Here is a 24,373-nt window from a genome sequence, read left to right on the forward strand (position 1 = left end):
TTGGTGGTAGGGTCCAATTGAAGATGGTTGAAGGCAGGTTTCCTCAAGGGTAAATATTGTCTGACATATCTGTTGGAACTCTTCGAAGAAATAACAGTCAAGGTGGACAAAGGAGAGTCAGTGGATGTTACTTTCTTGGATTTTTAGAAGGCCTTTGACAAGGTGCTGCACATGAGGCTGCTTAACAAGATAAGAACCCATAATATTACAGAAAAGATACTAAGCATGGATAGAAGATTGGCTGACTGGCAGGAGACAGAGTGGGAATAAAGGGTTTTTCATTGTTGGCTGCCGGTGACTAGTAATGTTCCGCATTTGTCAGTGTTGGGATTGCTTCTTTTTATGTTATATGCGAATGATCTGGATGATGGAATTGATGGCTTTGTGGCTAAGTTTACAGACGATATGAAGATAGGTGGAGGGCTAGGTAGTGTTGAGGAAGCACGGACTCTGAGAAAGGACTTAGACAGAATGGAAGAATTGGCAAGGAAGTGGCAGATGGAATATAGCTTAGGGAAGCATATGGTCATGCACTTTGATAAAAGGAATAAAGACGTAGACTTTTTTTTAAAATGGGGAGATAATTCAAAACTCAAAAGTAGAAAGGAACTTGGAAGTCCTAGCACAGAATATCAATGTAGCTATAAAGAAGGCAAGACAGTGACTATACTGCATTAGGAGTTTGAAGAGATTTGATATGTCAATAAATACACTCAAAAATTTCTATAGATGTACCGTAAAGAGCATCCTGACAGGTCTGGTATGGGGGGGGGGGGGTGGTGGTGCTACAGCACAGGACCAAAAGAAGCTGCAGAGGGTTGTAAATTTAGTTGGCTCCATCTTGGATACTAGCCTACAAAGTACCCAGGACATCTTCAAGGAACGGCTTCTCAGAAAGGCAACATCCATTATTAAGAACCTCCAGCACCAAGGGCATGCCCTTTTCTCATTGTTACCATTGGGTAGGAGGTACAGAAGACTGAAGACACACACTCAGCGATTCAGGAACAGCTTTTTCTCCCTCTGCCATCCGATTCCTAAATGGACATTGAACCTGTGAACTGTACCTCACTTTTTTAATATATATTATTTCTTTTTTGCACGATTTTTAATCTATTCAATATATGTATACTTAATTGATTTATTGATCAATTTATTTATTTTCTTCTTCTATATTATGTATTGCATTGAACTGTTGCTGCTTAGTTAACAAATTTCACGACACATGCCAGTGAAAATAAACCTAATTCTGAATTCCCCAAAGGTTAACTTGCAGGTTGAGTAGGTGGTAAGGAAGGCAAATGCAATGTTAGCATTCATCTTGAGAGGACTAGAACAGAACAGCAAGGATGTAATGCTGAGGTTTTATAAGGCATAGGCAGACTACACTTGGAGTACTGTGACCAGCTCTGGGCCCCTTGTCTAAGAAAAGCTTTGCTGGCATTGGAGACAGTCCAGAGGAGGTTCACAAGAATGATTCTGGGAATGAAAAGGTTAATATATGAGGGGTTTTTGATAATATGAGCCTCTAGGTCTGTATTTGCTGGTCTTTAGAAGAATGAGAGGGGATCTCATTGAAATCTATCAAATAGCGAAAGGTCTGGATAGAATGGAGATGAAGAGGATGTTTCCTATAGTGGATGAATCTAGAACCAGAGGGCACAGCCTCAGACCAGAGGGGTGTCCACTTAGAACAGGAATGAGTAGGAACTTCTTTAGCTAGATGGTAGTGAATCTGTGGAATTCATTGCCACCAACACTGTGGACACCAAGCCATTGAGTGTACCTAAAGTGGAGGTTCATAGATTCTTGATTAGTCAGGGCATCAAAGGTTATGGGGAGAAGGCAGGAAATGAGGTTGAGAGGGATATTAAATCAGCCATGATGGAATGGGGGAGCAGACTCAATGAGCCAAATGACCCAATTCTGCTCCTATGCCTTATGGTCTAAGTTGTGGAGAATAATGTGCTGGATGTGGAAGTACATGGCGGGGGGGAGGGGGTTGGTGGTGAGGACAAGGGCAACTCTATCCCTGTTAAGGTGACAGGAAAGTGGACTAAGGGCAGATGTTCAGGGAATAGAGGCAATGCGGAGGAGGGCAGCATCAATGGTGGAGGAAGGGAAACACAGCCCTTTGAAGGAGGAGGACATCTCAGATATCCTAGAAAGAAAAGCCTGGGAACAGATCCAGTGCAGATGAAGGAACTGAGAAAAAGGAATGGTATTTTTAAAGCATACAGGGTGGGAAGAGGTATAGTCAAGATAGCTGTGGAAATTGGTAGGTTTATAAAAGTTATCAGTAAACAGTTTGTCTCCAGAGATGGAAACAGAAAGATTGAGAAAGGGGAAAGAGATGTCAAGTGAATTTAAGGGCAGGATGGAAGTTGGAGGCAGAGCCGATATAATTGACAAGCTCAGCATGGGTGTACCAATCAGCATCAATGTAGCGCAGAAAGAGTTGGGGAGTATTACCAGGGAAGACTGTTCCACACAACCAATGAGGCAGGCTTTGCTGAGGCTCATTTGGGTGCCCATGGCTACATTTTGAGTTGGGAGAAAGTAGGAGGAGCGGATACAAACTTGTTGAGTGTGAGGACCAGTTCTGCCAAACGGAGGAGGGTGGGGGAGGTGGAAGGGAACTGATCGGATCTGTTGTCAAGGAAGAAGCAGAGAACTTTAAAGCCTTCCTGATGGGGGATAGAAGTGTTATTAGTAATGGTTCAATGAGTAATTTATAGCAATATAATTGTTATTTGAGTCATTTTGAAACAACCACATTAAAAATCTAAATTTTAAAACTTTTGTGAATTTTGATGGTGGAGCTACAGAGACATAAGAAACTGCAGACAATGGAATATGAAGCATAAAAAGGCTTCTACAGAAACTTAATGAGTCAGGCAGCATTTGCAAAAGGAAATGAACATTTTGGGTCAAGACTGTTCATCTAGGCTGAAAGAGTGAAGGGGAGATAGACAGTATAAAGAGAATGGTGCCGCATTGTGGAGCTACAATAGGTCTCCATTAAGATATCGTATAGGTCACAGGTGAGTAATTGTAACTGCATCCAGCGCAGAGCTTCATCCCTCAGTCAGTTGTAATGAAAACCCTGCACCTCATCCTATGAAAGCAGTCCTTTTCGTCATCATATAGTAAAATAAGGAAAAATTATGCAACATTAAAGAATAGAATAAGCATATGTAACAACGTAAAGAATTAATGGTATAAATAAAGACTAAATGGTTTGTTCTCAAAGCTACTACAGAGAGACTGGTCGCATAACAAGGAATGTTAGGAACCAAATATGCCAGGCTACCCAATTTTTTTTCACAGAAAAAAAGTGGAAGTAACCCTGATAAAGGATAACACAAGGATGGTAACAAGGAATATTCTTGCTTTAGAAGTCAGGAATTATAATCAGTATGACTAGATATAAATGAAATGAGAGTCAGAAATATTGGTAGCAGTAAATGATAGATTTTCACTTATAAAGGCAGTGCAGGATGAATCAAGAAATAAGTGTGAGGTGATACATGTAGGAAAGTCACAGTGTAGAACTTGTGCTATGAATGGTAGGGCACTAGGATGTGTAATAGAAGAGGTTCTTGGGAGTATAAGTGCACAGTTAATTGAATGTGGCATCAGAAGTAGACAGGGTGGTGAAAAAGGCATTTAGTACATTGCCTTCATTAGTTGGGACATTATACTACAGTTGTATAAGTCGTTGGTGATGCCACACTTGGGGTACTATGTAGTTTTGGTCACCCTGTTATAGAGATGTGATTAAACTGTAAAGTGTGCAAAATGAGCTTACAAGGATGTTGCCTGGATTGGAGGGCCTGAGTTATAGAGAGATATTGGCCAGGCGAGGTCTTTATTCAATGGAGTGGAATTAAATGAGAGGTGACCTTATAGCAGTTTATAAAATTATGAGCAGCAGACTGTAGGTAAAAGGATGGAATCAGTCTTTTCCCCAGGGTTGGGGAGTCCAAAACTAGAGGGCATAGATTTAGGGTGAGAGGAGTAAGTTTTAAAAAGGACTTGAGGAGCAACTTTTTCAAACAGAAAGTGGTTGGGGCAGGTACAATAGTATAATTTAGAAAGCACATTGTAGGGGCATGGCTTTGGGCTGAAGGCAGGAAATTCGGCCTAGATGAGTGGGCACCATGGTCAAATGAACCTGTTGGGCCAAAGAACCTGTATTGTGCTGTATTGGTCTATGACTCCCTGACTTTAGGACCTGCATGTCATCCTTCACCTCTCCTCAGTCATTTCAGTAATTATCATGCGCTTCGGTCTTACTAGTCCCCATCTCCTCTTAATACCAGCTTCCCTGTACCCCACCCTCACTCCTGGTGCAGGGGTTTGATCCCAAGCATTGATAATTCCTTCCCCAAACAAACCCTGCTACACCCACTGAGTTCCTCCAGCAGAAAGTGCATTGCTTCAAATTCCAGCATCTGCAGTCTCCTGTGACTCCATTGTGGAAATAGGCTGCTTCAAAGACCTCTCACTGGAATGAGGAACAGAGTGAGAAAATAAATCAGTTTCAAGTCGCAAAGAGGGTGCTGAAGGATACATAGAACAAAGGGAATATCTCTGATGGAGTGTGATCAGGGTTACCACAGTGATATTCATCTGGCCAACGAGGGCAATTATTGAAAGACAACACAAACAAGGGACCATGTAAAACAATGAATTGCAGAGCACTAGGAAATATCTATCTTATCTTACTGCAAAAAGAAAAAACTGAGTCAACATTACATCTGGTTGGCCAATTCTGATATAAAAAAAGTAAGTTACCTAAAATTGTGAATTTGATATTGGGCCTGAAGGGCTATGATGTATCTAGATGGAAGATGGAGTACTGTTCCTCAGTCTTAGGATACCCATCCTGTAATGGAAGCTACAGACATATAGATCAGACTTGGAGTGGGTTGAAGAATTTCACATGATAGGCTGCCTGCCCTGCTGAGTTCCTCCAGCTTCTTGAGTTTGTAGCTCAGTGCTGTCCTGCCAGCTGAACACGGGTGTTCCACAAAGCAGAACCTAATTTGTCATTTGGTTTCTCCAGAGGCAGACTCATAAGATATCTTTTGAACAGTACACCCAACAATTGGAAGGGTAAACACATCACAAACCAACAGATTAACAACAATGACTCGAGCAGGATGTGGCTTGCATTTTCTGTTTAATCTTCTCTTCCAAGCTAGCAAGGGTCTACATCCTAACAATTTAGTTTTTTGATTTTATTCTGAACAAATCAGAAATCATGAATACAAGAAATTCCGCAGGTGGTGGAAATCTTAAGCAACACACACAAAATGCTAGAGGAACTCAACAAATCAAGTATTGATCAGTTAGTCCTGACGAAGGGTCTCGGCCTGAAACGTTGACTGCACCTCTCCCTACAGATGCTGCTTGGCCTGCTGCGTTCACCAGCAACTTTGATGTATGTTGATTGATCAAGGGTCTTGGCCTGAAATGTTGACTGTTTACCCTCCTCCATAGATGTTGACTGACTTGTTGAGTTCCTCCAGCATTTTGTAAAAATCATAAATGGAAGTTATTAAAAGGATCAATAAAATTCAGCTTGGAAGATTTCAACACTGTTCAATGATTGGAGTATTAATCTTTTACAAATATACATTCCTCACCTGCATAATCAGGCAGATTTACGTTGGCACCTGCTTGAATAAGGGCACGAAGCAGGTTTACATTGCCATTAAATGCAGCTTCATGTAATTTTGTCTCTCCATAAATGTTTTTTCTTTTCATAGTCTTGCGGCACTTTAATATAGCAGCAATGTTGGAAGCAGATCGAGTTATGATCAGTTCATCTTCTGATAAATGAGATAAGTTTAAATGAATTATTGTCTTTCATACAGGTGTCAAATAACTAATTGTTTATATTGGACTGAAACTTTTAAATTTAGAATAATTACAAACTTTGTATGACCTTGCTCACAGTGAGACAAACGATGCAGTTTCATAATAATTCCTTAAATATATCACACTGGTAATAACAGCAGGGTACCTTATTTTCAATGATCAAGTCAAATTCAAATTTATATGCCAAGATTCCTGGTGTTTTTTTCCCCAGGGTCAAATTCTTGACCGTTGTCATGACAGTGCAAATGGATGGCCTGCCCTAGATATTTATTAGCTCTACCAAATTTTAAATCGGACTCTTTGCAATTTCTGCGAGAGGTATGGTAGATAACTAGATATCTAACAATACTGGAGAGTGGGGCAGCTCCACTGTAGGATAAGCAACCATGTGATTTAATTGCAAGATTGTACCCCAACAGTGAGTCCGGGTAAGGGTGTAGCTTTTTCTTGGCAAGGAAGGTGGTGATGGGACCATAACAAACCCCAGAACACCACTCTGTAGTGGAAGATCCTGGAAGCATTACGTTCTGATACCCAAACTGAAAAACATATCAGAAAACTAGATATTCACTCTTTAATCTTAGGAAGCAAACATATTTCTCACTCATCCCAAGCTTCAATTTGGACATATCTCATTCTATTATTCTATCAATTGTCCCCAGTACTTTGAAGTCAACTATCTTTTAAATTCTTGGCAATACACCATTGTGAAAGCACTCTGCAAAATGTAATCCTCACCTGGGTTAGAAATTTATTATTAATCTTTTGCACTTAATTCACATGGTATGATTAATTTTTGAAATCTGAATCCTATAACTTGTACAGGCAAATTTTGGTTGTACTTTAGAATATATGACTGATACTATGGGTGTTTAGCACTCATGATCACAGATAAATTTCCTGTCCCTGCTATTTCAGTAGATTTATGAAGAACCCTGTCCAAACCCATTTCTGAAGTGCGGTGTCCAGAACCACTCAGAAATTAAAGTATCCCATATGACAGGCATTGCAGCCTTAACCATCACTCAATGGAAATGTGCTGCCTTTCACATTTGATATCATAAGTATCAAAGATATCACTATAAAATTTCACAAATGTCACAATTTTACATGACGATGATTTTAGAAATGTTTTATGAAACTATCTGTTCTGGTATTGTATTCTACAAGTGGTAACTAACTAAACGAACTACAGCACTAATAATTCACAAGAATACCACACTATTTCAAAGGCACAGATCTCCATTCAGGTTAGTTTCTGATTCAGCTTGCTGGATTGCTGGCCTTTTGAAAGCCCTTACTCCATCCCACTATCAACTCCAGAGAATAATTTGAGGCCAAGTTTGTGAATGGTACAATCATAGGTGGAGGGGCAGGTAGCATTCAAGAAACAGGGAGTCTGCAGAAAGAATTCAACAGATTAGAAGGGTAAAGAAGGGGCAGATGGAATACGGTGTAGGGAAGTGTATGGTCATGCACAATAGTAGAAGGAATAGAGGCATAGACTATTTTCTAAATAGCACGTGAATTCAGGAATAGGAAAATTGGAAAGGACTTGGGAGTCCTTGTGCTGGATGCCCTAAAGGTCAACTTGTAGGTTAAGTTGGTAGGAAAGAAGGCAAATGTAATATCAGCATTCATTTTGCAAGGACTAGAACATGAAAGCAAGAATGTAATGCTGAGGCTTTATAAGGCATTGGTCAGATGATATTTGGAGTATTGTGAGCAGTTTTGGGCCCTACATGTGAGGATGTTCTGGCACTGGAAAGGGTTCAGAGGAGATCTACGAGAATTACCTGGAGAGTGAAAGGGTTAGCATATGAAGAGCATTTGATGGTTTTAGGCTTGCACTCGCTTGCAGAAGAATGAGGGGATGTCTCACTGAATGGCATAGATATGGATATGGAGAGGATATTTTCAATGGTGAGAGAATCTAGGACAAAAGAGCACAACCTCAGAATAGAAGGACATCTCTTTAGAATACAGATGAGGAGGAATTTCTTTAGCCATAGGGTGGTGAATCGGTGAATTCATTGCCATAGATGACTGTGGACGCCAGGTCATTGGGAATATTTAAAGTGAAGGTTGATAGGTTCTTCATTAGTAAGGGCATCAAAAATTACAGGCAGAAGGCAAGGCAGGAAGATGAGTTTGTAAGGGGAAAATAAATCAGCCATGATTGAATGGTGAAGTAGACTCTATGGGTCGAATGGCCTAATTCTGCTCCTATGTCACATGATTTTAAATGCTTGTCTGTAACGCATGTACATCATTTCATTTTTTGGACACTTAATGAGGAGGAGAAAGCAGGAAAGAAAAACAATGTAAGTAAGTGCATCTAGAAGAGGGAAGCAGGGGACAAACATGCAGAACAGCTAGGCAGAGCACAGTTTCTCCCATTGCTCTTCATTCTGAATTACTTCATTTATTAGGTGCTGGTCTGTTTACACTCAATAAGCTACTACAACGGAATTGCCCGAAAACAAAATACTGCAGGTAATCTAAATTGAAACAGAAAATCCTAGAAATATAACTAGTCCAAGAAAATGTTAATACTATTTCTCTCCATAGACGCTGTCTGACCTACTTCCAGAATATTTTTGTTTTATTTAAACTGCAATTGTTTTGCTTTAAGCAACATAACAAATTAATCTCAGTGGAACTGAATATAATACACCATCAAATCAGCCATGCCTACACTGTTAATTCATCTGATTATAAAGGGCTTTGTCACTATTACATTCTGCAGAGATGTGGAAATGCAAGTTTATAAATGCTATTTAAATATTCTCACCAGGTTTCGCTGTATTCCTTCGTGGTTCATCCTGGCACTTATCATGACAACTCATGTTGCTCTCTTTTTCAGCTCTTGAACTCCGATATGCTTTCACTGTTGATGTTGTCCTATGCTGTATGTCTTTTTGTTTGCTTTTAGTTTCTATTTTAGTTATATTTTCTCTTTCTTTGTCTTTTCCTCTATGTGATCTAAATTAAAATAAACTGTGAAATGACACTTTTACAACAGTTGTGGTAAAGAAATGGCAGGAATTTTAATGGTTCAGATCACGTTTAACTAGCTTTGTAGTTCATCACTCATGGCCTAAATATTGTCACACTTCCTTTATGTGGCCATAGGTTCCAGGCAGCAGAAACTACAAACCTGCCCAAATAGCCTAAGGGTCTCGGCCTGAAACAGCGACTGTACCTTTTCCTAGAGATGCTGCCTGGCCTGCTGTGTTCACCAGCAACTTTGATGTGTGTTGCTTGTTGTTTGCAATAGAATGCTCTAATGGCTTTCTGACATTTTGTCCAAACTGAAGTCCTTTTCCACTGTTTCTATATGTCTCTAAAGATCAGAGACATTTATAAACTATTGAATAGCATTGAAATGTTTAAATAAATATTTAAAATCATATTTAACTTTATTTCTATTTTTAATTGATTCACGAAACAAAGACACATTTCACTTATTTTCTGTGAGCAGGATACTAAATTCGGAAGTTATGACTGATTTAAAGATGAGGAATCAGATACTTAAAACATCTATGACAATGGAGGGCTGTATGGGAGGAACAACATTGTGGGCCGAAGAGCCTGTATTGTGCTGTAGTGTTCTATGTCCTATGTTAACATCGAACATACAAACTGCCTCTGGGCACTTAGCTGAATGCTTTATAGAATCAACAATCGATCCAGAGATTATCTGTACCCCAAGACGTTTTGCTCCAGCATATAAGAAGTTCATGAGACCAGAACGAATTGACACTGCGGTCAGGAGAAACGTCAATCTGCATCTATTGTTGTGACTTCCTTAGGAACTTAGTACACTTCAAAAAGATCATCTCTCAATCCTGTAAACTCAAGAGAGTACAAACTTGGGATGCTTAATTTTTCATTAAATGACAAACTTGTCAACCCTGACATCAATCTGGTGAATCTTTTCTGGATTCCTTCTATCGTATGTGTATCATTGTGTAGATAAGGAAGACAATATTCAATATTCCAGATGCAATATCACCTGAACTCTCTATAAAGAAAGACTTTTGTCCTCAAATAATGTTATATTGAAAACCAACATGCCATTGCTCTCAACCTTCCTAATTGCTTGCTGAACCTGTAGTTTAACTTTGAGTTATTCATATACAGGAATATCCAGGCCCCCTGAATACTAACAACATTCATTTTCTCACCACCCCTTTTTTCTAATTTTTCTACCAAAGTGAACAATCATTTTTCTCTATTTACCATCTACTATATCTTTGCCCCAATACTTACACTGCCCATATCACTCAAACCCATCACCTTCATCAAATCATACATTGCCATCTAGTGTTGTACCATCAGGAAATCTGGATATATTACACATGGTCTCATCAATGAAATCATTGATTATAAATTAAAAAGAGCTAAAACCTCAACATCATCCCTGTGGCAATCCTGCAGTTGCAAACTCTCAGACCAAAACCCCTGCGTACAAGTCTTAGAAAACATCAAAGCATAAGCTGATAAATAGCAAACTATATTCTGACGACAGTAGTTCCAGGCAACAATCATCTCCAACAAAACAGAATCTAACCACCCATTCTTCAATGGCATACTATTGCTCAATCCATTAACAACATACTGTGACTCACCATTCACCAGAAACACAACTGCACCAGCCATATAAATAGTACAGCTATAACAGCAGGTCATAACCTAGGTATACCAGGGTTTATGCCATATTTCATATTATTCCCAAAGCTTGGTAGATAATTAATGGTGGCACCTTTTGGAATTCTGTAACATGATAGAATTAACTCACCTGGTGCTGATTTTCATGTATTCTTGTGAATTAGCAAATAGTTGCCTGCTTTGTAATTTACTGCAAAGCAGCTTAGTACTAAAAGCACCATTTATTTTAGAGTCCTGAATGTCGTTATTGTGTATTAACTTATTGCACATTCCTTGTTGATCACTACGTTCTAATTTATTTTTTACAACTATATGTGTATTTTGCAAAGTTGGCACTTTTTTCTCTCCAGTATATTCAAGTAATTTGTGCAAAGGTTCTTCATGGTCAGGTGTCACTGCCTTTCTCTTTATGTCTTTTGATCTTTTGTGAAATTGCAATTTGTGATTTTCACAAGAAGAAGACCCATACCAAGGAAAAGTAAAATTTGTTGCAACCCTTTTCCTAGAAGATCTTCGTAGGATGGTCGCACCAGCTACATTGTCCTGATGTGAAGGAGTTGTCAGACTCACATTAGGCACATTACAAGTTTGCCTTTCTGTTAACTTGTCCATCAACTCATACTTGGAAGTATCTGCTTCATTTTTATTCTTGCCATTTGAAAACTGTAGGATGAACAAGAAGAACAAGTTTATCCCAGGATTCCTTTCTGCTAGCTGTTCCATGTACATTATCCATGTTTTCAAAGATTCAAAGTACATTTATTATCAAGGAATGCATAAATTATACAACCCTGAGATTTGTTTGCTTACAGGTAGCCTCAAATCAAGAAACCTGAAAGAACCCAATTAAAGAAAAATAAATGACCAACACCCAATGTGCAAGAGAAAGGAAAAGCACACAAATCATGCAAACAATTGAAGCAAACAACATTACAAATCAAATTGTGTCCTCAGATCCCAACCCCAAAGCAGCCCAGAGTAGGCCCAAAGTCTCTCTTATCAGGTCATCATATTAGCAGGCACGGAGCACAGCAGGTGGGGCAGTCGTCATAGCCTCAGTACCACGGAGAGAAGAGTGACCATCACAGAGAGCGATCAAATCGGCTCTCACCTCAGATCCCAACACCCTACCTTTTCAGTCTATCTGGGTTACTATCTATGCTAAACTGAGTCCTTATTGAGCAACACATTAAAATGTTAATTCGAAATTTATCAGTCACTGCGGCATGGTAGCGCAGGGGTTAGCGTAATGCTATTACAGTGCTAGTGACCTGTGTTCAATTCCTGGCACTGTTTGTAAGGAGGTTGTATATATTCCCTGTGACCACGTGGGTTTCCTCTGGGTGCTCCAGTTTCCTCTTGTGTTCCAAAGATATACGGGTTAGTAGGTTAATTGGTCACATGGGTGCAATTGGGCAGTGTGGGGTCATTGGGTCAGAACAGCCTGTTACCGTCCTGTAGCCGAGTCGATAACCCCTTAATACCATTCTGTTGTATTTTGGTTTTGAAAATCTGTATCATTTCTCTAAGAGCCTGTGGACAACATAACAATTATCCATGAAAGAAGCATAAGAATGTCTAAAGGACAGATTCAAATCTACAGTACAAAGATAAATGGAAAAAAGACAGGATTGAGTAGTAGAGGAAAGAAATGCATTTTGGGACGATCATTTCTGTTTGGTGTCACTAAATTCAGTGACACCAAACAAAAATGATAATGTTTGACTATCCAGATTTATTTTTCCAATGTTTTATTAGTTTCTACATAGAATACAGAGTACATGAAAGTATATATAAAAGGTCAAAAACTACCAATTACATCGTATCTATTCATAATAACAATATCATTACCCCAGGCTGGGAGACCGTTTCACTGAACACCTACGCTTTGTCTGCCAGAGAAAGCTGGATCTCCCAGTGGCCACGCATTTTAATTCCACGTCCCATTCCCATTCTGATATGTCTATCCACAGCCTCCTCTACTGTAAAGATGAAGCCACACTCAGGTTGGAGGAAAAACACCTTGTATTTTGTCTGGATAGCCTCCAACCTGATTGCATAAACATTGACTTCTCTAACTTCCATTAATGCCCCACCTCCCCCTCATACTCCATCCGTTATTGCCCATCTTCTGGGCTTCCCCCCTCCCCCTTTCTTTCTCCCTAGGCCAACCGTCCCATGATCCTCTCATATCCCTTTTGCCAATCAACTGTCCAACTCTTGGCTCTATCCCTCCCCCTCCTGTCTTCTCCTATCATTTTGGATTTCCCCTCCCCCTCCCACTTTCAAATCTCTTACTAGCTCTTCTTTCAGTTAATCCTGACGAAGGGTCTCAGCCCAAAACGTCGACTGTACCTCTTCTTATTGATGCTGCCTGGCCTGTTGCGTTCACCAGCAACTTTTATGTGTGTTGCTTGAAATTCCAGCATCTGCAGATTTCCTCGTGTTTACTCCATATTCATGTAGGTTAGTCATTAGTTATATTGAAATATACTAACTTATTACAAAAAAAAGTCTAACCCCTACTAAGATCAAAGCTGTTTATTAAGGAGAACAAAAGGCAAAATACGTAAAATAAAAATTAATAACAGCCCCAACATCTAAATTTAAACAAAAAATTAAAGGGTTTTGGAAGTTTTGAAAATAATTCAGAAGGGGTCCCCACAATGTTTGAAAGTCTTGACGAGATTCAGAAACTGAACAACGAATCTTCTCTAAATCTAAGCACGACATAACGTCGCATAACCAATGAGCATGAGTAGGAGGAAAAACATCTTCCCATTTAGACAAAAGCGCCCTCCTAGCTATAAGAGAGCTAAAGGCCAAAATATGTAAATCAGATGTCTTCAGCTTGATATCTTGTCTAGCAACAATAGCGAATAGGGCCACCAGAGGATTAGGCTTAAAATTGACTTTGAAAGGTAAAGAAAAAGTGTGAAAAACTTCCTTCCAATATTTTTCAAGATATAGACAAGTCCAAAACATATGAATTAATGAAGCTTCTCCATTATTAGATCTGTCACAGTAGGGAGATAGATCCGAATAAAAACGAGATAGCTTAACTTTAGTCATATGGGCTCTATGTACCACCTTAAATTGTATGAGGGAATGGCGAGCACATAGCGATGAAGTATTAACCAGTTTAAAAATTTCATTCCAAGTTTCTTCAGATATTGATGTCTGTAAATCTTTTTCCCAGAGATTCTTATTTTTGTCTAAAGGAACATTCCTTATCTCCAGTAACATACCATAAATATTAGATATTGAACCTTTATGAAAAGGTGTCAAATTAAAAATTACGTCTAGTAAGTTCTTATCTGAACTTATAGGAAACGTGCATAATTGAGATCTTAGAAAGTCTCTGATCTGTAGATATCTAAAAAAAATTAGTTTTGGGTAAGTTCTATTTAGCTGACAATTGCTCAAATGAAAAAAGATTTCAAAGAGAAATAATAGAAAATTTATTAACAGAGTTAGCTTCTAAAGAAACCCATACCGGACAGTCTACACAATTAATATAACATAGCCAAAACATAAGATATCATATATTAACTGCTCAGTAATAGAACCTAAAATTAGGTAAGGCTGAACCTCCAGACTTTTTAGGTTTTTGAAGATGAACTTATTTAAACGAGGACATTTATTTTTCCATATATAGGAGGATAAAATAGATTCAAGAGAATCAAAAAAGGACTTAGGAATAAAAACGGGTAAAGCCTGAAAGAAATATATAAATTTAGGTAAAATATTCATTTTAATAGAATTAATTTGTCCAATCAACAATATTGAAAAAGGTGACCAATTTAATATCTTTCTTACATAGTTCAGTAAAGAAAGTTTTCTTTAAACAGGTGTTTGTAATTCTTAGTGACTGCTACACCCAAATATGTAAATTGATTCCTTACAATTTTAAAAGGGAGATCAGTATTAATTGATACAAATTATTTAAAGGAAATAATTCACTCTTACGTAGGTTCAATTTATATCCTGAAAACTAGCTAAAACGGGAGAGTAAAGAAAGTACACAAGGTAATGAGGTCTCAACATTAGAGATAAAAAGCAATATATCATCAGCGTAAAGCGAGATCTTGTGGGTGATACCTTCCTTAAAATACCACAGACATCATTAGATTCTCGAAAAGCAACGGCAAGGGGTTCTAAAGCTAGATCAAAAAGCAAAACTCAACAGACAGCCTTGTCTAGTTCCATGGTGAAGTTTAAATGGTTTGGAATTTTGAAAATTAGTAAGAACCCGAGCAGAAGGAAATAAACAAAGTAATTTAATCCATTGAATAAAATCTGGTCCAAAATTAAATTTTTCTAAGGTTTTAAATAAATAATTCCATTCAACCCGATCGAAGGCCTTCTCAACATCTAAGGATATCACACATTCCGATATCTCCTGCGAAGGAGAGTAAATAACATGTAATACATGGCATATATTAAAATGGGAAACTCGGTTTTTAATAAATCCAGTCTGATCATCAGAAATAATGGAGGGTAAAGTATTTTCAATCCTACGAGCCAGAACTTTAGAAAGAATTTTAGTATCAACATTGAGTCATGAAATTGGTCTATATGAAGAGTACTCAGTTGGGTCCTTGTTCTTTTCTAGGATAAGCGAAATAGAAGCTTCATAAAAAGATTGAGGCAAACTACCCAATTTGAAAGAATCCAAAAAGACCAAGTGTAACTGCGGTATAATTAAAGAAGAAAAACCCTTATAAAACTCTCCAGAAAATCCATCTGGACCCAGACCCTTCCCCGAGTGTAATGAATGTATAGCCTCAGCGATTTCCTCATAAGAAATGGGTTAATCCATCTGTTTGCAATTACCTGCAGAAAGTGCAGGAATATTTAATTGATCTAGAAAATTATTCATTACAGTATTATCTTTAGGGGAATCAGAACTATAAAGTTTAGAATAGAATTCTCTAAAGGTATCATTTATTTCAGAGTAATCAGTTGTCCTAACACCAATAGTTTTGCAAATTTCTTTAATTTGTCGTTTAACTACAGAAGTTTTAAATTGGTTGGCCAATACTTTGCCTGATTTATCTCCGTGAATGTAAAATTGAACTATATCTTTAAGAAGTTGAGTTTCAATTGGGTATGTTAACAGAAGATCATATTTAGTTTTAACTTCAACAGGTCTTTTATATAAAACAGGATCTGGAGCTATAGCATATTTTTGGTCTAATTGTTGCAATTGATTGGCTAATTCAATTCTTTCTTTATTAGCTTTATTCTTAACACTCGCAGTATAAGAAATAATTTGTCCTCTAATATAGGCCTTGGAAGTATCCCATACAATAAGATTAGAAGTCTCTTCCTTTTTATTCTCTTCAAAAAACAAAATAATATGCTTCTCTAGGAATTTTAAAAATTCCTCATCAGATAACAAAGTTGTATTAAAACGCCAAAATCTGTTGGTTTGAGGAAGACCAGGGAGTTTTAAAGATAGAAATATAGGAGCATGATCTAAAACAGCAATCTCTTTATATTCACAGGAACGAACTAATGAAATCATTTGACTATCGATAAAAAGAAATCAATCCTGGAATATGTATGATGAACATAGGAAAAAAACGAATACTTCCTATCTAAAGGATATAAAAAAACACCAAACATCAACTATACCACACTTCAATAAAAAGGATTGAATAAACAAAGCTGATTTATTAAGAGATGCTGGTCTAGAAGGTGATCGGTCTAAAATTGGGTCTAGCCAATAGTTAAAATCTCCTCCCATCACCAAAGAATAAAGATTCAGATCTGGTAAAAACGAAAAAAAAAACGCTCCAAGTATCCTGGATCATCTACATTTGGGGCATACACATTGGCAAACACTATTAATTTATTATCTAGTTTTCCTGAAACTATAACAAAACGTCCATTAGTATCAGACACTACTTTATGTTGGACAAAGGAAAGTGTATTATCTATAAGAATCGAAACTCCTCTAGATTTGACCTGAAAAGAAGAGTGAAAACAAAGTCCATTCCAATGGCTAAAAAGACGTAGATTATGACATTTGCATATGTCAGTTTCTTGTAAAAAAAAAGTAATAGGGACCTTAAGTTTCTGAATATAAGCAAAAACTTATTACGTTTAACAGGGTGATTTAACCTTTCACGTTAAAACTGAGCAAATTAATAGTTTGGTCCATTTTTAATATTATTTAAAAGAAGGGTTAAAATGTAAGTTAAAAACCAAGCCATAAACCTTGAGAAATGGTAACCGAGCAACAAGTTGGCTAAAAATTTGAAAACAGCTTCTGGGAAAAAAACCATACCCCCGCCCACCTCCCAAAGAAAGGAAACTGACAAACAGAAAGTCGGCATCTAAAACTACGGACAACCCCCCAAAACCTGGTGATTGCTCCAATTAGTTTCAAGGTTATTTATATTCCAACCTAGACTAAACAATATCCAAACAAGAAATTCAATTCTCGTATATCAAAAATACAGTATTCAAAAATACAAAATGAAATTAGTTACAAAGGTTTACCAAAAGTAAAAGATACAATTATTATACAGAAAGACATTAAACATTAATCTTATATCTTCATGGAAAAACAGACTAAGCCGTTAGCCTTCAAATTTAAAAAATCTTTGTGCTTCAATATTCAAACAAAACCATTCAAAGGATCCATCTTAATGAGATTCTCAGTCAAACTGGGTAGCCAAGGGACGGGTTAAAACCCTTATTAAAAAATTCCAACAGAGCTTGTTTAAACTTGGCACATTCTGCATAACATCAAGTGAACAATCTCCGAAATTATTAAGATTCCACCCTATAACCAATCATGCCCCTTCGAAGGGATTTGCAAATTAAAAGCTTAATTTTGTGTCTTCTTGTAAGGAGAAACTAAACAGCTAGCCTTCCGCTTTAGCCTTCAGATTTTAAAAACTTTTGTGCTTCAACAGACAAGCGGAACCATTCAAAAGACCCATTTTTAAGTGTGATTCTGAGTCAGGCTGGTAGCGAAGGGAAGGCTTGAAACCCTTATTAAAAAGCTCGGACATAACTTCTTTGAACTTAACGCGTTCCTGCATAAGCTCAGGCAAATAATCTTCAACAATTCTAATCTTGCGACCATTATAGTCAATCATACCTCTTCGACGAGATTCGCGAATTAAGAGTTCCTTTGTTTTAAATTCCTGAAAACAGATTACTACTGATCTTAGTCTCTGATTGTTAGGAGGTCTGAACGCAGGAGATCTGTGAACTCGATCAATCAAAGGCACAGACGTCAAAATCTCCAGAAATAATTCTTGCAAAAAGTTTGCAAACAACTCCATAGGATGATTACCTTTGATTAATTCTTTGAGACCCAGAACCCGTAGGTTGTTCCTTCTACTTCTATTTTCGAGGTTGATAATCTTCTGTTTTAACTTTTCGTTGGACTTCGATTGCTTTTCACGAAGCTTCTGCAATCCATCCACTTCCATTTCCAGAACCAACAAAATTTCTTCATTATTTTTAATACATTTATCGTGTTCATTAAGAGTTTGTTGAATAGAATCCAATTTACCATCTATTTGTTTAAATTCAGTGCTGAATTGTTGAAACTTCTCAGAGGCTTCTCGTGTATGAGTTTGCAGCAAATCCATAATAGAATCCAAAGAAGCGGGAAGATCATCCTTTTTTGTACCTCTGGCACTCTTTCCAGCCATAATGAAAGAATATCACACTTAAAAAAGTTTCAAGACAGGTTGGAAATGGTAAGATCATTAAAATTGGAGCAACGGCAGATTGCTGTTACTCCATCAGCCACCACCAGGAGAATCTAGATTTCAAAGGACATTCCTAAATTCAGGATGTCCTGAGGGATAGAGCTCTTGCACTTACCTACTACATTGCTAAAACTGGTATAGAGTTGATCTTATTCATTTTAATGGGGATTATTAGTCTGGAGAATAGGGAAGGGAAGTCTCTTTTGTGTTATTTTAATTTAGTGTAATATTTTTATTAAATTGTAAATGTTTGGTTGTATTTTATTCATTTCAAAAGAACTTTTACTTTTTAAATTATTTAACAATAATATTAAGATTGACATAAATATCTGTAAATATCAAAGATATTTACATTGTATAAAGAAGCTTCTTAGTTTTGACAGAAGACAAAACTTTGCCACTAGCAGTATCTCCTGTGAAAACATTGAGAGTGCACCAAGTATATTTTTTGTGAACATGTGAATAGAAGGAATAATCTCTGTCATTAGGATGTAGATGTCTCCAAATTTCAACCAGGCCATAATCGATTAAAAAAGAGTTAATAAGTGATGCTGAATAACTTGGAAGCCGCTGATTGGTTGAACTTTTGTCAATCAAAGGATTTAAACAACAGTTAAAATCACCACCCATTAACAACATATATTCATTTAAATCCGGCAATAAACCAAATACGTTTTTAAAAAAAAGGATCATCTACATTAGGTCCATATAGATTAACCAGGACAATTTTTTTATTACAAATTGTTCCTTTGACAATTAAAAATCTACCATTAGTATCTGACACAATGTCTTCTTGGATAAATAAAATGTTAGATTTAATAAAAATAGAACCTCCTTTTGATTTATTTTGAAGTGGCATGATACTGAAGCCCCTTCCACATTTTAAAAAATCTATTTTGATCACCCGTTCTGATATGCGTTTCTTGAGGGAAAATTATATCAGGTTGGAATCTATCAATAATTTTAAAAGTCTTCTTTCGCTTAATAGGATGATTCCAGCCATGTACGTTTCAACTAATAACGTTTATCTGTTTAACTACCATAAAATATTTTAAACACATAAATACATGCACACCAACGCAGGCTAATCAAAAATGGCGGTGATAAGTATAATCAAATAGAAAACCCGCATGCTCCGGAACTCCGTAATGGGAAAAATAATTAAAAACTGAAATTAATCCTACAATGATTTCTGATTTTTGTCCAAAGTCCAGAAATGTGAATATGACGCTATCATTGTTTCGGATCATGCGCCATTAAGCTTAGCTTTTGAATTGAATGATGTTGGTATTGCAAACTTGCCTTGGCGTTTTCCAGAAAATTTATTACAAAGTTCCGACTTTGTCAAAATTATTGAGACTCAGATAAAAGACTTTTTTTTCTTTTTAACATTACAGGAGATGTCGAAATTGATTATATGGGATACATTTAAAGCACATTTGCAAGGTCAGATAATCTCCTGTTTAGCTAAGCTTAAGAAATAGATAAAAATAAAGTTAGATAAGATTTCAAAACTAATTAAAGACTTGGATAATATGTATGTAATCTCTCCTAACATTGATTTATTTAAACAAAGGGTTGAACTTCAATCACAATATAATGTACTATTAACTTATCCTATTGAAAGAAATTTGCTTAAATTGAAAAGTCAATTTTATGTGTTTGGAGATAAAAATAATAAACTATTAGCATCTCAATTAAAAGCAGCGAGAGCTAAAAGACAAATTTTAAAAATTCCTAAGGGAGACGGTAGTTTAGCTTGTAATTATGAAGACATTAATAAAATTTTTCAAGACTTTTACACTGAACTTTATAAATCTCAGTTTCCAGCTGATCCTTTTAAAATGAATGCCTTTTTACAAAAGATTGATTTTCCTAGTATTTCTGTTGAAGATCAACAAACTCTTGATACTCCTATTACTGAAAAAGAAATTCAGAAAGCTATTCTTTCAATGCAATCTGGTAAAGCTCCTGGATTGGATGGTTATTCTGTAGGATTTTATAAAAAATTTGAAAAAATGCTTTCTCCATATATGTTGGAAACACTTAAAGATTTTTTTTGATAGGAGAGTTACCTCCCACGTTTTATGAAGCTTCTATTTCTTTAATTCTTAAGAAAGATAAAGACCCTACTGACTGCGCTTCATACGGACCTATTTCATTATTAAATGTGGATGCTAAAATTCTTTCAAAAATAATGGCCAATCGACTGGAAAATATTCTAGCTAAGATTATCTCTCAGGACCAAACAGGCTTTGTAAAGGCCGTTATTCCTTCTCTAATACTCAGAGACTGTTAAATGTTATATACTCGTCCTTTTCTAAGACTCCACAATGTGTTATTTCTCTTGGTGCTGAAAAGGCATTTGATAGAGTTGAATGGAAATACTTTTAGAACGTTTTAGAGAAATTCAGCTTTGGTACTAATTTTAATAAGTGGATTAGAATGATACATAAAAGCCCTATTGCTACTGTTATTACTAATAACTGCAGATCTCCTTTTTTTCGACTCTCGCAGGGTACGAGATGAGGATGTCCGTTAAGTCCCCTGTTATTTAATTTGGTGTTGGAACCCTTGGCCATTGCACTTCGTGAAGCTAAAGATATCCACAGAATTTCCATAAATGGGACTATTCATAAGATCTCCCTTTATGCTGATGATCTCTTAGTTTATGTTTCGAATCCTGAAGAATCCATTCCTAGTTTATTGAAATTATTAAATGAGTTTGGAAAATTTTCAGGATACAAATTAAACCTTCATAACAGTGAATTATTTCTCTAAGTGATTCTGCTTTTATATATGATGACATTCCTTTTAAAGTTACGGACTCTTTTAAATATTTAGGTATTATTATCCCTAAGAGTCACAGAGACCTTTATAGAGCTAATTTGGTTCCTTTAGTGGATTTTATGAAGCAATTATTTTGTAGATGGAATCCACTTATACTTTTGTTAGCTGGCCCAATTCATGCAGTTAAAATGATGATTTTACCAAAATTTTTATATGTATTTCAAAATATTCCTATTTTTTAACTAAGAAGTTTTTATGATCAGGTTGATTCTATTATTTCATCTTTTGTTTGGAATAATAAAAGACCAAGAATTGGAAAATATTATTTACAAAAATTAAAAAAGGATGGAGGTCTTGCTCTGCCTAATTTAAGAATGTACTATTGGGCTGTTAATATACGTTATATGTGTTCCTGGTTATACTGGGTTGATAAAAATGAACGACCACCTTGGGTTGATTTGGAATTGAAAGCTATGAAACAATTTTACTTAACTTCGTTATTAGGAGCTTCTTTACCTGTACAACTGGCCAAAATTTCTAATCTAAATTTATATCCTATAATTAAGCAGTCACCATTACGAATTTGGTACCAGTTTTGTAACTTTTTTAATCTAAAAAAATTTAACATTCTAAGTTTAATTTATCGAAATTATTTATTTAAACCTTCAAGTGATCCGACCTTTTTTCTTTGGAGGAATAAAGGAGTCTATTCCTTCATGGATCTGCTCAAAGAAGGCCGATTGATGTCTTTTGAGAAATTAGTAGCTAAATACTCTCTCTCGTACTCACATTTCTTGCAATATCTTCAGGTCAGACATTTCTTACAAGAATATTTAAGTAATTTTCCATATATACAGGATTCTGACCTGTTAGACATTATTTTAAAAATGAATCCTTTAGTGAAAGGTTTTATTGGGAAAATTTATAATTTACTGTTACAACAGTACAATAACCCTTCACTTAAGATTAAGCAAGATTGGGAAAGAGAGCTTAACATGACCTTGATAACAGAGGATTAGTTGCGAATTTTGAAGCTGGTTAACTCTTCTTCGATTTGTGCCAATCACTCTTTAATTCAATTTAAAATTGTACATTACTATTTGACAAAGGAGAGACTGTCTAAAATGTATCCTAATGTTGATAGTCAGTGTGATAGATGTAAAACCGAGACAGCAATATTGACACATATATTTCGGTCATGTTCTGTATTGAAACAGTTTTGGAAATCTATTTTCTAAAGCTTTAAAAATTAATTTAGAACCTAATAACTTGACAGTTTTGTTCGGTATAATCCCTCAATATATTCATGGTATTTTCTATATCAGACCAACATGTAATTGCATTTGTTACATTATTGGCCAGAAGGGCTATTTTATTGAAATGGAAAGATGTCTCTGCTCCCACTTTGATACAATGGTTCTCTCAGGTGATGTTATGTCTTAGTTTGGAGAAAATCAGAAGTCGAACTTTTGATCCCCAATTTGACTTCGAGAAAAGGTGGGGTTCTTTTGCCTGCTACTATCATCTGATTTGATAGTAATTAATTAAGATGGTTTCCTTCTGATTCTTGTTTAAATGGATTTGAGTTAGCGGATTGATATTTTTCTTTTATGGAAGCTTATACGGCGTACAGCTCCGGGGTCGTGCTCCCAATGTTTTTTTTCTTTTCGTTTTTTTTGTTAGCAGGGTTTTTTTTTGTTTTAGTTAGTAGGGATTCTTTTTTTCCTTCTTTCTTTTTTCCAAAAAAAAATTCTTAACACTTTAGTTTTTCTTATTATTATTGATATATTGTTTAGCTTTGTTAATCAGTTATTTGGTAATTTAATTCCTCATTGTACATATTGACATGTTGACTTGATTACTTTAATGTATTTTTGTTGATCTCAATAATAATCAATAAAAAGATTTAAAAATGAGAGAGCACCACCACATCTGTACACCGCCTGAGGTTTGCTCATTGCAGAGATCTGATTGTAGTTCCAAATGGGGAGAGCCAATTTAAATGTATGTATGCAGGAGTCAAATCCAGATGGTGGGTCAATGCAGCCAGTAAAATCTGAAACTTATCATTTAGAAAGTTTCTAAGAATAACTCAGTACCCAATTAGAATTTGAATGGTAAACTCCCCAGGCAGGCAGATTATTTGGAAGTGCTATAAGGTTAAAATGGACCTTAGTTATCAATACAGTTTTCTCTGGTGAGTTTAATAAACAATTAATTTGGGAATCTAACAAGTCCTAAAAAAGAATGGGGAGATAAAGTGTGAGATATGATTTGTGCAATACAATGGAAGTAAATCAAACAGGAAGTTCTGCACATTTTCATCTCAGTTTCTCTTAATTTGCATACTAAGAAGGATAATTTAAGCATTATGACTTTTCCAGCAAGATCCAATTCAAAATCCTTCATAAAATACAAGAAAGTGATTTCTCCAACAATTTATAACACGAATGCAAGGAGCAGAGAGATTGCTTCTCCAAAATGGTACAAATCAGCTTTACTTTGCTATTGTAGCCCATTTTGTATTGACCAGTTGGCAGGTAGCTGGACTCACAGCATTATGAGCAATTTAAAACAATGCAATCATTTAAAGATAAACTATTCCACATGGGGATAAGATTGTACTCTGTACAGACTGCTAATGTACTAGAAGGTACCATACGTATTTATTGTTAGGTTATTTAATATTATTCAAATGCTTACGGTACTTATAAGATACTGACAACCATTAATTTAGTGATGGAATATGTTTGTGTTTTTTTGGTAATTGCTGTGTGATCTGAACACTATAAGATTATTGTGAATATGAATTTAGTTGTTGTCTCTTACAAATTTTAAAGTTGAAAATACAGTAAGATTGATAAGATTCATCAGCATGAATTATTAAGCCTACAACAAATTTTAGTGATGCTCTTTGAACCTGCCAAGACTCTGCATAGGTAGTGTAATAAACATGTTGGCATCTAGGACAAGTCTATCATCCAAATCCTGAAACAAAAAAGTTGAAGCAGGATTTGCACTCAGCTCAAGAATCTAGGGTCAGTGAAAACAGAGAAGCTGTTGATGATTTTCTTTGCTAATATACACAGAATCACTTCCTATTCATTTCTGGTTGCTGGGATCTGGACCAAAATTGGAGTGAAATCAATGTCTGTCTTTGTATCACTTCATTAACATTAGTGAGTAATCAGCAAAAGAAGAAATCATTTGCTTACAATTCCTATTTCCTGCAGCGAAACAGAAGAGACAGAAAGGTGAACTGACAAGTATTCTGACCCAAT

The 24,373-nt window shown here is 36.2% G+C and overlaps 1 protein-coding gene across 1 annotated transcript in view; it reads right to left on the minus strand.

Moving 5' to 3' along the window:
- LOC134347114 (uncharacterized) overlaps positions 1–24,373 on the minus strand; it is a 76,200-nt gene that overhangs the window by 568 nt on the left and 51,259 nt on the right. The window contains exons 8-9 of the mRNA XM_063049263.1: positions 11,033–11,226; positions 5,655–5,840 (exon numbers count right to left, since the gene is read on the minus strand). Of these exons, the coding sequence (XP_062905333.1) occupies position 5,840; positions 11,033–11,226 (195 nt within the window). The 3' untranslated portion in view covers positions 5,655–5,839. The remainder of the gene's footprint in view (positions 1–5,654; positions 5,841–11,032; positions 11,227–24,373) is intronic.

The sequence above is a fragment of the Mobula hypostoma genome, chromosome 5 (assembly GCF_963921235.1).
Source record: "Mobula hypostoma chromosome 5, sMobHyp1.1, whole genome shotgun sequence".
NCBI classification, from domain to species: domain Eukaryota; kingdom Metazoa; phylum Chordata; class Chondrichthyes; order Myliobatiformes; family Myliobatidae; genus Mobula; species Mobula hypostoma.